Source organism: Mastigoproctus giganteus, chromosome 2 (genome assembly GCF_048544385.1).
Source record: "Mastigoproctus giganteus isolate SK-2022 chromosome 2, ASM4854438v1, whole genome shotgun sequence".
In the NCBI taxonomy this organism is placed as follows: Eukaryota; Metazoa; Arthropoda; class Arachnida; order Uropygi; family Thelyphonidae; genus Mastigoproctus; species Mastigoproctus giganteus.
Window position 1 is genome coordinate 110,796,569 of NC_143576.1, and position 15,480 is coordinate 110,812,048.

The window sequence follows — 15,480 nt, forward strand, 5'->3', positions numbered from 1 at the left end:
ACCAGTACCTGTCACGGGGTGGAACCTCCCATCAGTCAGAAATAATATAACAACAAACAATAATTATAACAAGCTTGTTTAGCTGTTTTGTTAAGTGTAACCTGTTCAAACACAGAAATTATCTGGTATCTGGTGAATTCACACAGACATGGTATAATTTCTCCATATTAATTTTCTTTGTATAGAAAAAATACAAAGAAAATGAAATACACAATCAGCCTCAGATGTGCATAGGAAATCTTCTAATAGGGTCTCATAACAGATGATTCTTAATTAGAGTCATCCCTCTATATTTCTGTTTCATCTAATTCAGTAAGCTTACAGTAAGTACATCTAATTCAGTAAGCTGTACTTATTTTTGAACTTTATGAAAATCAGTTTTTTTTTTATACCTCAAAGCTGTGATGTGCTATGAAATGTGTGTCCAGATTTGGAATTAACATAACAGAATAAATTTAAAAAGCTTCTTTACTTTTATGTTACCAAAACCTTCTTCACCTGTGCCATATTGACATAGAAAAACTCAGTATTAAATCATTACTAATGTTCACTTTATGTTATTTTAGAACCATCAGTATCTTGGTGCAAATGTCCTGTTTCAAGATGAACTTGATGTAAATTATAAAAAAGTGCAAATATCACTTAAAGTACAAAAGACATTTCTGAAGATATATGACCGATATTGTAATAACATTACAGAATTCTGCCCTAATATGAGAAATGAACAGTGGGAATTTCCTGATACTCATGTATTTGATCGATTAAATAAGTTCATTCAAAGGCTAAAGGTTATTAAGGTAAATATAAAGATAAGCACTTTTTTTTTTTTTTCAGATATAAGGACTATAATTGTATAAGTTATATATTGCTATTTAATTTTATTTAAAATTTATTTAAAGTACATTCCAATTATATTTTAGATAAATTACAGTATACTCCATTGGAACATTCTTTCTTATTTAAAGTGAATAGTGTAATACCTAGGCAACTTGTGGTGAAATGCCTCCACAATATGAAATTGATTCACTTAGTACAAATTGATTTTGCTCAGTACTTCCTGTAGGCTGAGGCTATACCCCTACTTGTACAATAATGGGAGAGAAGACAGCAGATAATCTAATGTTAAAGGTAAGCTAGTAGGCACTGTCTCAATAATTATTACTGTTTAGATCCTGTTTCAAACTTACAAATAAAATGCTGTACTTCCTTAACCTAAACTTTGCCTTGCCATAACTTTGAATTGTCTGCTGTCTTCTCTACTGTCTTATGCTTTTAGTTCGGTTCTTTAGCTGATGTTCATGCATATATATTATACACTGTTCGTTTATACATTTTATATATATATAGAACTGATAGATTTTATAAGGGAACAGGAAAGTTTTCCAGTTTTTCTCTTTTCTATTCTCTGCCACGAGTCTCATTAGTTCATATGACATCCATTTAGGCCTAAACCTTGAACAGTATATCTTAATTGGTATGAAAAGCTTCCAAGATTAAATCCTTGAATGCTTCACATTTAGAATTTACTGTTTGTAACATCATCATTTGGTCCCACTGTATAGAATTTAAAAAATCTCTGAGACCACTAGTCACCGTTATGAAAGCAAAAATCCTTCCCTTTACCCCTGATGGTAGTTACATCTTTGAGTAAATCTGCATCACCACACTGTGATCACTGCCACCTAGGGGTTCCTTTATCTGCAGATTCTTAATGCATGAAGAACCACTACTAATAATCAGAACAAGAGTATTACTCCCTCTGGTTGTCTCTTGAACATGCTGACTTCATTACAGACCAACTTATGTCTACCATAGGCTTCTCTGTCACCTGTTAATTTATATGTATTCCATGCATTTTTCTTCTCTGCCACGTGTCTCATTAGTTCATCTGACACCCATTTAGGCCTAAACTTTGAACAGTATTTCTTAGTTGGTATGAAAAGCCTATTAGTTTCCAATATTAATTGTTTGAATGCTTCCCATTTAGAATTTACTGTTTGTAACATCATCATTTGGTCCCACTGTATAGAATTTAAAAAATCTCTGAGACCACTAGTCACCGTTATGAAAGCAAAAATCCTTCCCTTTACCCCTGATGGTAGTTACATCTTTGAGTAAATCTGCATCACCACACTGTGATCACTGCCACCTAGGAGTTCCTTTATCTGCAGATTCTTAATGCATGAAGAACCACTACTAATAATCAGAACAAGAGTATTACTCCCTCTGGTTGCCTCTTGAACATGCTGCTGTAGAAAACAATCATCCAATAAATCCACAGAAGCCTTGCTTGTGTGCGAGTGACCAACTACAAGTTCCAGTCTGTATCTGGGAAGTTAAATTCTGCCATTATAAGAGAATCTGATTTACTGGCCCATGCTATTTCTCTGTACAGTTTTTCCTTGTACTTATCAGTCATTAGGCCTATAATACACTCTAAACTTTGCTTTCCCAGTGCTTATGTCACACCAAACTGACTCAACACTACACTGTCCACCCATGTAAACTGGATGCACTTTCTTAGATTTTGTGTTTCTTAACTAACAGCATCACTCGTTGACAGCACCTCTCCTTCTATCCTATCTATCCTTTCTGTACACATTACATTCCCCAAATTCCAATTCTGAATTCCTTATATCTGTGTGACACCGCATCTCTGATATCCCAACAGTATCTGCCTTTGATGTCTTGACCAGCACCTCAAATTTATTTACTACACTCCTTGCCTTGGTGTACATGCAAGTATACATGCACCTGTTCTTACTCTTAGTTCTGCTAACGCAACCCATGTATTTAATTGTTCCATGATGACTTCCAGCAGTCCTTGAAATCTCCAACACCTTTCTTTCCAGGCTGCTTCTCATTCCAGTAGAATCAGTGCAAGAATCACTTTCATATTAGTTAGATATATAGAAAAATAGCTTTATATTTTTAATTAGTTCAAATTAAAAACTTTATCTGGGGACAGCGGTGAAGTAGCCAGAGTGGCACATAAGAAAAGAAAACATAAAATAAGAAAAAATGCATGTTATTGTACGGTAAAAAACTGATATCTATTTCATAGCCTATATTGTGTTCACTGTTGACACTGAAATCTAAATTCTGCATGATGCTTGTTAATGTATGACCATTTTCATACATCCTTAATATTTTAATTTTCTGATCCAAATCGATCGCTTTCCTTTTATTGTTAGATTTACTAGTACTGCTGCTACTTATTTTCTTATTCGGCACCATAATAACGGTCAAAATCAAAATGAAATTTTCTATAAAGAAGTTCACAAGGTTAAGTTCCAATATTTGGAACTTAAGATCCAATATTTGGAAGTCTAAGATACAATATTTGGATCTTAGAAAGGCTTTTGATACTGTTGCGCATGGAAGACTGCTGCACAAATTGGAGAAGTGTGGCATTCGAGGCAAATTGCTGCTATGGATAAAGGGATGGTTGAGTGGCAGAAGACAGAGAGTGGTAATCAATGGACACTGCTCAACGTGGACTAATGTTATTAGTGGAGTTCCTCAGGGTTCAGTGTTGGGTCCATTGTTGTTTTCTGTATTTATAAATGATATTGATGATGGTGTATCAGGCTTAATGTCCAAGTTTGCAGACGATACAAAGGTTGGCAGGGTTGTTAAGGACACTACTGATACTATGCTGCTGCAACAGGATCTGGAAAGGTTGAGCAGATGGGCTGGGAGGTGGCAAATGAAGTTTAACATTGACAAATGTAAAGTACTACATATGGGAAACAGTAACCCCAGATCAACGTATCAACTCTGTGGTACTACGCTGACAGTGGTAGAGAATGAAAAGGACCTGGGGGTAATTGTGCAGGCAGATATGAAGTTCTCTGAGCAGTGCAGACGAGCTGCAAGAGTAGCTCATGGTGTCTTGTCAATGATATACAGGAATTTTTCTAGCAGGGACAGGGATGTGATTATTCCCTTGTATAAGGCATTGGTCAGGCCACACCTTGAGTACTGTATACAGGTCTGGAGGCCTCATTTCAAGAAGGATGTAGAGCTGCTGGAACGAGTACAGAGAAGGGCAACAAGATTAGTGAATGGAACAAAGGGTTGCTCTTACGAAGAAAGGCTTAAGTTTTGCAAATTACAGAGCCTGGAGACTAGGCATCGCCGAGGTGATCTGATAGAGGTGTACAAGGCTTTGAATGGCTTGAGCATGCTCAATGCCGATGGAAGTCTTCCTCTTGCTCAGAATAATCACCTGAGAGGGCATAAATTCAAATTGAGGAAGGACGTATGTCGGATAGATGTGCGGAAATTCGCCTTTAGCCAGCGGGCAGTTGGTTTGTGGAATAGACTTCCATCGCTTGTTGTTGAAGTTGATAGCCTAAACAAATTTAAGGCTCAGCTGGACAGGTATTTCGAACGAATTGAGGGGTGAAATGGGAGTAGTGGTTGTTTTTTTTTTTTTTTTTTTTCTTTTTTTTTGGCTGATGCTGAATAAGCTTGCTTTCTTGCTTTCTTGCATCATATGCCTCTACTAATGCTAATGCTAATGCTTAAGACGGAAACTCACTTTTATCACCTCATGTGAGCTCGCATTTTACTAAAGCACATTTTTGGAGGTCACTACCATAAAACAATAAAAACAATTTGCGGTTTCTGGTTTATTGAGCTTTTCTGTTAGTACAATTCATTATAAATGGGTAGTAAACTTGATCTTATTCCATTTGCAATAACACTGATACCTGAAATTCTGATGTTATGGTGAAATGTGTCTTTTCTTCACTGAAATGTTCAGTCATAAAAAAAAAAATAAAATTTTCAGAATCTTATCTTCATTCTTATTTTTAAGCTTTATAAACTTATTACTCTGTATCTCACTTGTGCAATTTGTGCGTACCTTGATTGTCATTATTGATTGCTTTTTTTTTTTTTTATTGTTTTAAATTTTACAATCCTAAAAAAAAAAAAAAATCACTGAAAAAAAAATTTACGTAAGTCCAAAGTTACATAACTTGGGCTTATGTAACTCATTGACTTACTGAATAAGAAATTAAATAAGGTATATTAAAGAATTGTAATATGGTTTATGGATTAGGGACACTGCATTGTTTTTGCAGAAAACTTCCAACGACCATAATGAATATATAAAGGATAAATGTGAGGATTGGAGATGAGCATAGAATATAAACTACAAATGACAATTGGAATTATGAAAAACACAGGAAAAAATTAAGAACGTATTTATTGCTGTATATCTCATAATTTTAATGTATTCAACTACTGAAATCACAAGAAAGACAGAAATAAGTGGGACTCTGTTTCTGACATGAAATGTATGCTCTGAATACTGTGGTAGTGGTATAAAAATTTGAAACTGTCGGATGAACAGATTAGGCCTAAAGGTCAAGATAATACACTTGAATGGTGATTGTATATTTCATGGCTGACCCAAAAGAGGTGGAAAGCAAAAAAGAAAGGTTATATATCAAATACAAAAATAATTCACTGAATCCAATGAAGTTTGTAGCCGAAAGAAACTTCATTGTATACAGTGGTGTTCAAAGAAAGCACATTACCCCTTAAAATTGTTGTCCGAATAGCGTAAATATATGGAATATTTCTTACAGATTGCATCAGATAAGATTGACAACCATAGGTGATGATGTAATATTGCATCAGCTGTTACTTTCAGCTATATAAGCATGCTCTGCAAGAGTTGCAGTCATTCCTTGCTTGCTATCAGGATGGCGAATTATGCGCAGTTGATGCCACGAAGAAAAAGTGCTATTGTTGCTTTACGTGAGGAAGGATGTTCTTCCCGTCATATTGCTTATAGAGTGTCTAGTAATCAGTCAACAGTGAGTATCAGTCAACATCTTTCAAGATTTCTTTCCAAACTCAAGAATAGTTCTGCTGATAGTAAAAGGAACCAGACACAAATGAGTCTCTATGCCAAAACAGGACTACGTTTTGAAGTGCTTATGCCTTAAAAACCATAAAACTTCTTCGTCTGAGCTGAAAAGAGAATGGGAAGAACATACAGGAGTGGTAGCAAGTGTAGTAACAGTCAGAAGACACCTCTTCAAAAATGGACTTGCAGCCCATTGTCCCAAGAAGAAGCCTCTCCTTGCACAAAAAATGAAAATGGCCTGATTAATTTGGTGTAAGGAGCATGTCAAATGGACCCCCGAACAGTGGAAGTCAGTAAGTCAGTTATTTTCTAGGATAAGAAGAAATTCAACCTGCATGGCTCTGATGGGAGACCAACTATTCACTGTTGACGTGGTGAAGAATACCATCCAGACTGTATGGTGTCTACAGTGAAATTCCCTACCAGCCAAATGATATGGAGTGCATTTCGTATTGCGGAGTAGGTCACCTGCAGTTTATAAAAGGTTCTGTCAATGCCAATGGATACCTGGCTATATTGGAAGGCAAATTACTGCCAACCATTAGAGACCATTTCATCCTGCCAAGTAACTGCATCTTTCAAGACAACTCTGCTCTTTGTCATCAGGCGAAAAGTATAAGTAGGCACTTCTGTAGTTACTTTAACTTCATTTCTGCATTAGAGGTTCGACAGTAATGTTTACATTTGTTACAGGTGAAAAAATGGTTGAAAAAAATGGTCCATTACAACTGTTAGCTGGCCAGGAAAGAGCCCGGACCTGAATCCTATAGAGAACTGTTGCATTGTGTGGAATCTTCAGTTGCCAGAAAGAAACCAAAGACCCTTCATGAACTTCAGGAAGCCATAATTCGTGTTTGGAACAACGAACTGTCAGTTGCTTATCTTTAGAAATTGATCTCGTCAATGCCTCGATGGTGTGCTGCTGTCATTAGGGCCAGAAGCGGTTCAACTGAATATTAGTTTGACCTGGTGAACTTTTCATTTTGTTTTCCATTTAAAATGATAACCTGAAGAAAATTGAGTGCTTCTGATAACAGCCATAATTGTTGTGTTTACCAAAATTGTTGCATAAAGGTTGCAATTGCTTACTTTGGAATATATTGAGAGTACCTGTCAAATATTACTTATCATACTGTCGCAAAAAAGGGTTAGAAATGTGAAATTCCTAGGTGATGCACTTTCTCTGAACACCAGTGTATATATATGAGGGTGTTATCATATTGCTCTACCCCTTAGGTAGAAATACCTAATATCTTGCTGTCATCCTATTATTTCTCCTGCCAAAAAAGTCATGTCTGATGTAATTGCCTGCAGTAGAATTGCTCTCTCATGAGCATAGGAAACAACAATATTTTGTCAACCCTCCTTGCACTCTTATTAAAACAGCAGTGACTTGGAGGTCACTGTAGATATTACATTAATGATTGCTGTATTGAATGGCTTCAAGTAATGTCTTCATGTTATGGTATGTCTTTAGATGAATAGACTGAACAGGTAGTGGAGATGGCTGGTGTTAAGTTTCTATCATACACAGAAACTGTGCATAATAGAAACAAGTCACAAAAGAGGTTAGACAGGTGAAGGCAGATTACGAGAAATCTTTGGCAAAGGACACAAAGAAAAACAGCAAAGAGTTCTTTACTTATGTAAACTCCAGAAGGAAGGGGATGAATCAGATTGGTCCACTTAACATAGACAGTTGAACTATTGATGATCCTGCTCAAGTAGCTGATAAACTGAATGAGTATTTTGCATCTACATTCACACATGAGGAGTTATTCAAGGAGGGAAATGCCAGAAGTTTATCAAACTAACAGGGAGCTAAGTGATTTTTTGTTAACTGAGAGCAAAGTGGAGGAGAAATTGTTGAAGTTAAACTTAAAAAAGGCACCTGGGCCAGATGGAATCTATCCAGTTAAAATGAAGGAGACAGTAAGGGAAGTAAGCAAACCCTTAGCCATAATTTAAGGAGGATCAAATGGAGACACAGGTAATTACAGACCTGTTAGTTTAACTTCTGTTTCAGGGAAATTAAGGGATACACTGGTTAAAGAAGCATTGCAGGATCGTCTGGACAAGACTTCAGTTATAGCTCAGACACAGCATGGGCTTGTTAAGGGGAAGTCTTGTCTGACCAATTTGATTGGATACTACGATGTGGTCACAAAGGAACTGGATGCAAAAAATAATTTTGACATCATATACTTGTATTTCAGGAAAGCTTTTGATACTGTTGCACATGGAAGACTGCTGTACAAATTGGAGCGGTATGGCATTAAGGGCAAGTTGCTGCAATGGATAAAGGGATGGCTGAGTGGGAGACGGCAGAGGGTGGTAATAAATTGACACTGCTCTACATGGACTAATGTTATTAGCGGAGACCCCCAGGGTTCGGTGCTAGCCCATTGTAATTTTGTGTATTTATCAATGATATCGATGAAGGTATATTGGGCTTAATGTCCAAGTTTGCAGATGATGCAAAGGTTGGCAGGATTGTTAATGACAATAAAGACAGTATGCTACTGCAACAGGATATAGAAAAGTTAGGCAGATGGGATGAGAATTGGCAGCTGAAATTTAACATTGACAAATGCAAAGTGCTGCATATGGGTAGCAGTAACCCAAGAAAAACGTACCAACTTTGTGGTACTACACTCAGGGAGGTAGAGAATAAAAAAGACCTTGGGGTAATCGTGCAATCAGATATGAAATTCTCTGAGCAGTGCAGATGGGCTGCCAGAGCAGGTCATGGAATTTTGTCAATGATATATAGGAATTTTGCTAGCAGAGGCATTATCCTCTGCTAGCAAAGCAGAGGTGATTATCCCCTTGTATAAGGCAATGGTCAGGCCACACCTTGAGGACTGTATACAGGTCTGGAGGCCTCATTTTAGGAAGGATGTAGAGTTGTTAGAACGAGTACAAAGAAGGGCAACAAGATTGGTGAGAGGAACAAAGGGGGTGCACTTATGAAGAAAGGTTTAAGTCTGCAAGTTGCAGCATCTGGAGACTAGGCACTTGCAAGGTGATCTGATTGAGGTGTATAAGGCCCCTGAATGGTTTGAGCAGGCTCAATTGCTGACGGAATAATTCCGCTTGCTCAGGCTATGAACCTGAGGGTGCATAGATTCAAATTGAGGAAAGACAGTTGTAGAATAGTTGTCAAATTTTGCCTTTAGCCAATGGGTAGTTGATTGCTGGAACAGACTTCCATCTGTTGTTACGGATGTTGATAGCTTAAATAAATTTAAGGCTGAACTAGACAAACATTTGGAGTGTCCGGGTGGATGAAATGGGAAGGTTTTTTTTTTTTTTTTTTTATGGCTAATGCTGTATAAGCTTGCTTTCTTGCATCATATGCCTCAGCTAATGCTAGTGCCAACTGCCTTTGAACTTCACTTTGAGGAGTCAGTAAAGAGGTCCCAATCAGATGTGTACTTGTGAAAATTCTCTGAAAACTCCACTAATATCATGGCAGTAGTAGAGCAGAACATTTACTGTAAAGAATGTCTACAAAACTTGGTTTCTTTTTGATGTGAAAACATCTTTGGCAGCACCTACTAAATTTCAGACTGATTTAAAACCAATTTGTCAAAAAAATGTGACATGGAAAAGATGTAAATTACATCACTTCTTAATGTCCGATATGTACTCTACTAAATCAATATTGGTGTATTCTGTAGAATAAGTAACGGACTGAAGTAACAGGTAAAGAAAATGCAAGATGGAAATGACATCATATCTGTAAGGTTACTAATCTTCATGTTTCTTTTAGGTATTTTGATATGTGTATATTGATTAGGTGCCTCCGTAGCCAGGTGGGCAGGAGCAGTAGTGCGTAGCACATGCTTCTTGATTACACCGGTGTTCGAGCCCGTGACCACCAAATACGGAGGATGTGGAAGGTCAGGGAATGACCACCGCATATCCCCAGCCCAGATAAAGGGTGAGGGTTGACGTCAGGAAGGGCATCCGGCCGTAAAAATTTCATGCCAAAACAATAAAAAATGCTGACCCCATATATATATAATGGGAAAAGGCGAGGACAAAAAAAAAAAGATATGTATATATTGATTACAAATATATATTGATTATGTATTATTGATTTATATATATTTTACAACACAAAAGAGCTTTTGTATTGTAAAAATAGTATTATATTGATCATTCACAAATTTCCATAATTTCAGCTGGAAGACAAGATACAATGGATTTATGCCTAATTTTTATGTGACTGTCATCAAAGAATGACTGAGCTATCGTGATTTGCTACAATCACTAGAGAGGCATGTAGACCAAATATTTAAGCCACGCTTTAACTATTGCTTTCTTACTAACCCAATCAAATTGCTGCACTTGTGGATTTTCTTTCGTTTTATGTGCACATTTATATAATGATCATCATCAGTTTCCTTCGGCAAGCGATGGACCATTATATTGACTGAAACAGGCATATTGATCACTTGGTCCAGAATGCCATATTGTCCATATGTGTGTCTCGGGCTCCTTATCTGCATTAATGGTAAGCGAGGAGAAGTGAGCCTCTCTGTCACTAAATCCAACTTCAGTAAATGCAATGGAATTTCTGGGAGACAGTCGTTTGACTTAAATAGCACTGGAATGGTGTTGTTCTTAAGTGTTTACAGCTATTACACACAAGGATCCCGTCGAAATCAACATCAGGAAATGCAGTGCGTATCAATGGTGTACCTTTAGAAGCTAGTTTTTTTGTGTCATTTCGAACCATAGATGGTCGCAAATGTAGCATACAGAACAGAAATCGTTTTTCATAAATCTTCTTTCAAACTCTTGATGCACTTTCTTATGTAAATAGTAGTTGGCATAAAGAAAGGGAGCTTCATAATAGTGCCTTCAACCAGCAATGCCACTCCATCTAACAATGATGTACATAATTAATGGTCACTTTGGGTACATCATTGTTAGATGGAACCACATTGCTGATTGAAGGCACTGTTAAATCTAGTGCTTGAATTTCTGTTTGTCTTTTATGCAGTCTCGATAGTCTTTGTTGTTCTCGTGCACCCATTGCTACCTCCAGCTTTATTTACTTAAGTTGGCTTGCTCGATACTTTCAACAATGCTCTTCATTTGAATTCAGCATCATTGCAAACAAAGGCTATAGCAGTGTAGCATTCATTCCCTTTAAATAATCAGAAAATTATCGATGTGAAAACATCTATATTGGCACCTAACAATGGAATGCAACGAAAATGCGGATTGCAACAATACAAATACTTGTATTGTTGCAATCATACTATTCAACAAATGGCTACAATCAAATGGGTAATTGGGCTGTTGGCTTGAATTTTGCTAACCTTTTCCAAACGTTGATTTGGTTGAGTAGGTAGTGGGCGTAAGCATAAAATGTTACATTGTTCATACTAAATCTTTCGGACTGAAGTATGACGCTAATGTCACTACCTTGATTTTGTAGAATAAGTAGCAGGTGTGAGCATAAAATGTTACATCGTTCATAACTTCAGTTCTAGCTGTCTGATTTTAAAAGGGTTCTGATTTTCATCAAATATGTTTTCACATAAAACATCTTTTGTGCATACAGAGTACGCATGTGTTGATAGCGAAACATTTGGTTAAGAAGAATATCTTTATCCTTTGGAGAAGGCAAGGTCTCTGTTGAGGTCATTCAGCTCATCTTGGATAAATAGCTCTGGCTCCAATGTCTCTTCATTGGATGTGTACTAAGAATTGGCTGAAGAATTCAGGTCTCTGCCAATTGCAACTTCATCACATTCCATTTCATCTTCTAAAGAATCTAGTCTATGTTGTGGAATTACTGGATTTGTCATACTGTTACCCTGAGGGATTGGTCTCACCACCGAATGAAGGGTTCAGATAAACAATCCTGTATTTATTTTTCACTGAGAATCAAGTTACATACACATTACAGAAATATCAATCAATATCATGGCCTTTTGGCTCCCTCCATATCATGATATGGCAAATGACATTGGCTTTTTCCTTTTGTTCAACCATAATTATGTAATTTAATTGAACATGCAGTACATATAGTATAGTGTCCGTGTCCTGTTCTGGTCATCTAGAAAACAGTCAAAGGCCAATTAGTCATAAGGCCATGGTAAATTTTCTGAATATCCTTTTTTGATTATATGCTATTGTGATTTAGAAAGAGCTGCACACAGGAATTCACAAGAATTCTGTTTCAGGAAGTCACAAGAACTTACCAGAAGTTAATAATAAAATAATTAAATTATAAAATAATAAGGCTATAGATATATTCAAAATATTACATAAATATGAATGTATAAACAATAATAATTGTTGTTATTATTGATATTATTATTATATTCACATAGGTTGGCTAAATGATGTAGCCCAGTGGTCAGGAGTGAGAGTGCATAGCACGCATTCCTTGAGTGGACCGGGGTTCAAGCCCGGGACTACTAAATATGATAAATATTTGTATTGATGATTTATTGTAAACTCTACTGACTTGGTTGTCGTGCCGGAGTATAAACAGAAAAAAAAAAATTATTTAAATAGGTATGTGAGTAGGGTAATCAGTCTCATCACATTCATGTAATTGATCTTATTACAAAAAATAGATGTACCATAGGAAAACCAAAAACAGATTTGGAAGCAGTGTTCACATATTTTTATCCAGTAAAAAATATTTGTTTACTTGTGCAGTCAGTGGTATACTACTAAAATGGTGTAATGCAGTCAAAGCTCTTTATAGTGACTTCCCCAGGGGAATGAGAAAAAAAATGGTTATCTTGAATAGACATTATATTCATAGTTCATAAAATCAGCAGAAGATCAAAGAAAAGTTTGAATGTTTGGTGTAATTCTGCCATTACAATATAGTATAATGCAATTTAGAATATATTGTACAGTATTAAACAAGAAAATGAAGATTCTATAATTTCAATTATTATATGGTGTAGTAAGCTTAAATTATAATCTATGTATGTAGATTAATTACTGTATACAGTAGCACATATGTACAATATCTACTGTATGTGTACACATTTACATATACACTGAGTTGGCTTTGCATTAGCAACACCATGTTGTGTAGGAATGGACTGATCTGTGATGCTGGTGAAATCTCAGAGTCGGGAATGGCTGATATAAGATTGTAGTTTACACTTGTAGCAATTGGTTTTGTATATTAGTGATGAAGAATGGGTCAATGTTGAGATATTTTTGACTTTGGATGTGGAATAATTGTGGTGGTGGTGGGGGGGGGGACAAGATGTGCAGGTGCCGGTATCTTGACAACATCCAACTTGGTTAAGTGCTCTTGTTGTGCAGTGTCACTAGTCTATTGTGACTAGTCAAACAGTAATTGGATAACCAGCCAAAGGTTGACCACATGTGGGACATCCATATATGTGTGTGATACCCATGGTGAGCATCCATCCATGGGTCTTGATTTTCTGATAGGCTGCTAGTAGTTCATGGGGTTCAATCAATGATATGTAGGAGTAGGGACAAGGAAGTGATTATTTTGTTGTATAAGGCAATGGTTATGTTGGATCTCGAGTAGTGCATACAGGTCTGATAGCCTCATTTCAAGAAGGATGTGGATACTCCGGTACTTTATCTGCTGTTTGATTAAATTGCTGAAAATTACTCAACAGGGTAAAATGTAATGAGTTATCTTAAAAAAACAGCATCCAAAAAAAGCAAACTAATATTTTGTCAGTACCTGAAAGAACATCCATAAAAAGCCAAATAATTGTTCATCAGTACTTGAAAGGACAGTATCCATAAAAGGTCAACTAACTGTTTGTTGATACCTGAAAGAATAGCATCCACAAAGAGTCAACTAATATTTTGGAATGGGTGCAGAGAAGATCAACCAGCTTAGTCATGGACAAAAGATTATTCCAATACTAATGCTAATTTTTCTTTACCTTTAATACTAAATACCAGCCATCAGTAGGCTAAAAATTTTCTTCTCTACACAATATTCCAAACTGTTTGCTTTCTCCTTAAGAATTGCTCAACGTATGGAAGCATTTAACATTCTAGCTTCTCACTGAGAACTAGAATGAGATAATGCTTCTTATTTTTTTTTAGATTTAAAAGGCTATATGTAAAATATATACTCTTAAATAAAGTTTAAATTATTACATACCAAGTACTTCTTTTTCATTTTATATGAGACAACTTACAATACTTACTGAATAATAAATAATAAGGTAGTATTAAAAATAAGTTTAGTCAAATAAGGTATTGAATAAAAAAGTATTAGGCAAAAATTGACAATGTATGTTATTTTGAAAGGACTAGGCAGTGGAGACCCCAGAGTTTGGTATTGGGCCCTTTCGTGTTGTTTTCTATATTTTTCATATTATTATTGATGAAGGTATATCATCCTTAATCTCCAAGTTTGCGGATGTTATGAAGGTTGGCAGTGTTATTAATGACAGGTGATTGAGCTGTATAAGGCCTTGAATGGTTTGAGCAAGCTCAGTGCTGATGGGATTCTTCCTCTAGCCCAGATTTTGCACCTGAGTGGGCATAAATTCAAATTGAAGAAAGATAGTTGCAGAATAGATGTGCTGAAATTTGCCTTTAGCCAGTGGGCAGTTGATTGCTAGAACAAACTTCCATCTGTCCTTGTGGAAGTTGACAGCTTAAATAAATTCAAGGCTGAACTAGACAAACTTTTGTAGTGAATGGGATGTTTTTGTTTTTGGCTGATGCTATATAAGCTTGCTTTCTTGCATCATATTTCTCTACTAATGCTAGTAATACACTACTGCAACAGGATGTAGAAAAGTTGGGCAGATTGGTTAAGAGGTGGCAACTGAAGTTTAACATCGAAAAATGCAAAGTACTGCATATCGGTGGCTGTAACTCCAAAGTAACATACCAACTGTGTGGTACTATACTCAGGTAATGGAGTATGAAAAAGACCTTGGGGGTAATTGTGCTGTCTGATATGAAGTCTTCTGAGTGGTGCAGATAGGCTGCCAGAGCAGCTCATGGGGTCTTGTCAATGATATATATGAATTTTGCTTGTAGGGATAAGAAGGTGATTATCCCTTTGTATAAGGAAATGGTCAGGCCACAGCTTGAGTACTGTATATAGGTCTGGAGGCCTCATTTTAGGAAGGATGTAAAGCTGCTGGAATGAGTACAGAGAAGTGCAATGAGATTGGTGAGGGGAACAAAGGGTTGCTCTTACTAAGAAAGGCTTAAGTTCTGCAAATTGCAGCATCTGGAGACTAGGCATGGTTTGAGCAAGTTCAGTGCTGATGGGGATTCTTCCTCTTGCTCAGATTACACACCTGAGGGAGCATAAATTCAAATTTAGGAAAGACAATTGTAGAATAGATATGCAGAAATTAGTCTTTAGCCTGCAGGTGGTTGATTGCTGGAACAAACTTCCATCTGTTGTTGTGGAAGTTGATAGCTTAAATAAATTCAAGGAAGAACTGGACAGATGTTTGGAGAGCGTATGGATGGGTGAAATGGGAAGGTGTTTTTTTTTTTTTTGCTGATGCTGTATAAGATTGCTTTCTTGTATCATATGCCTCTACTAATGCTAATTCACTAGAATTTTAATTGCCTTAATT

At 36.5% G+C, this 15,480-nt stretch overlaps 1 protein-coding gene across 1 annotated transcript in view; it reads left to right on the forward strand.

The window, feature by feature from the left end:
- The window catches only part of LOC150089496 (dynein beta chain, ciliary-like), a 1,205,440-nt gene that overhangs the window by 112,729 nt on the left and 1,077,231 nt on the right, over nt 1–15,480 (forward strand). The window contains 1 exon segment of the mRNA XM_090390004.1: nt 567–797. Within this exon segment, the coding sequence (XP_090246130.1) occupies nt 567–797 (231 nt within the window).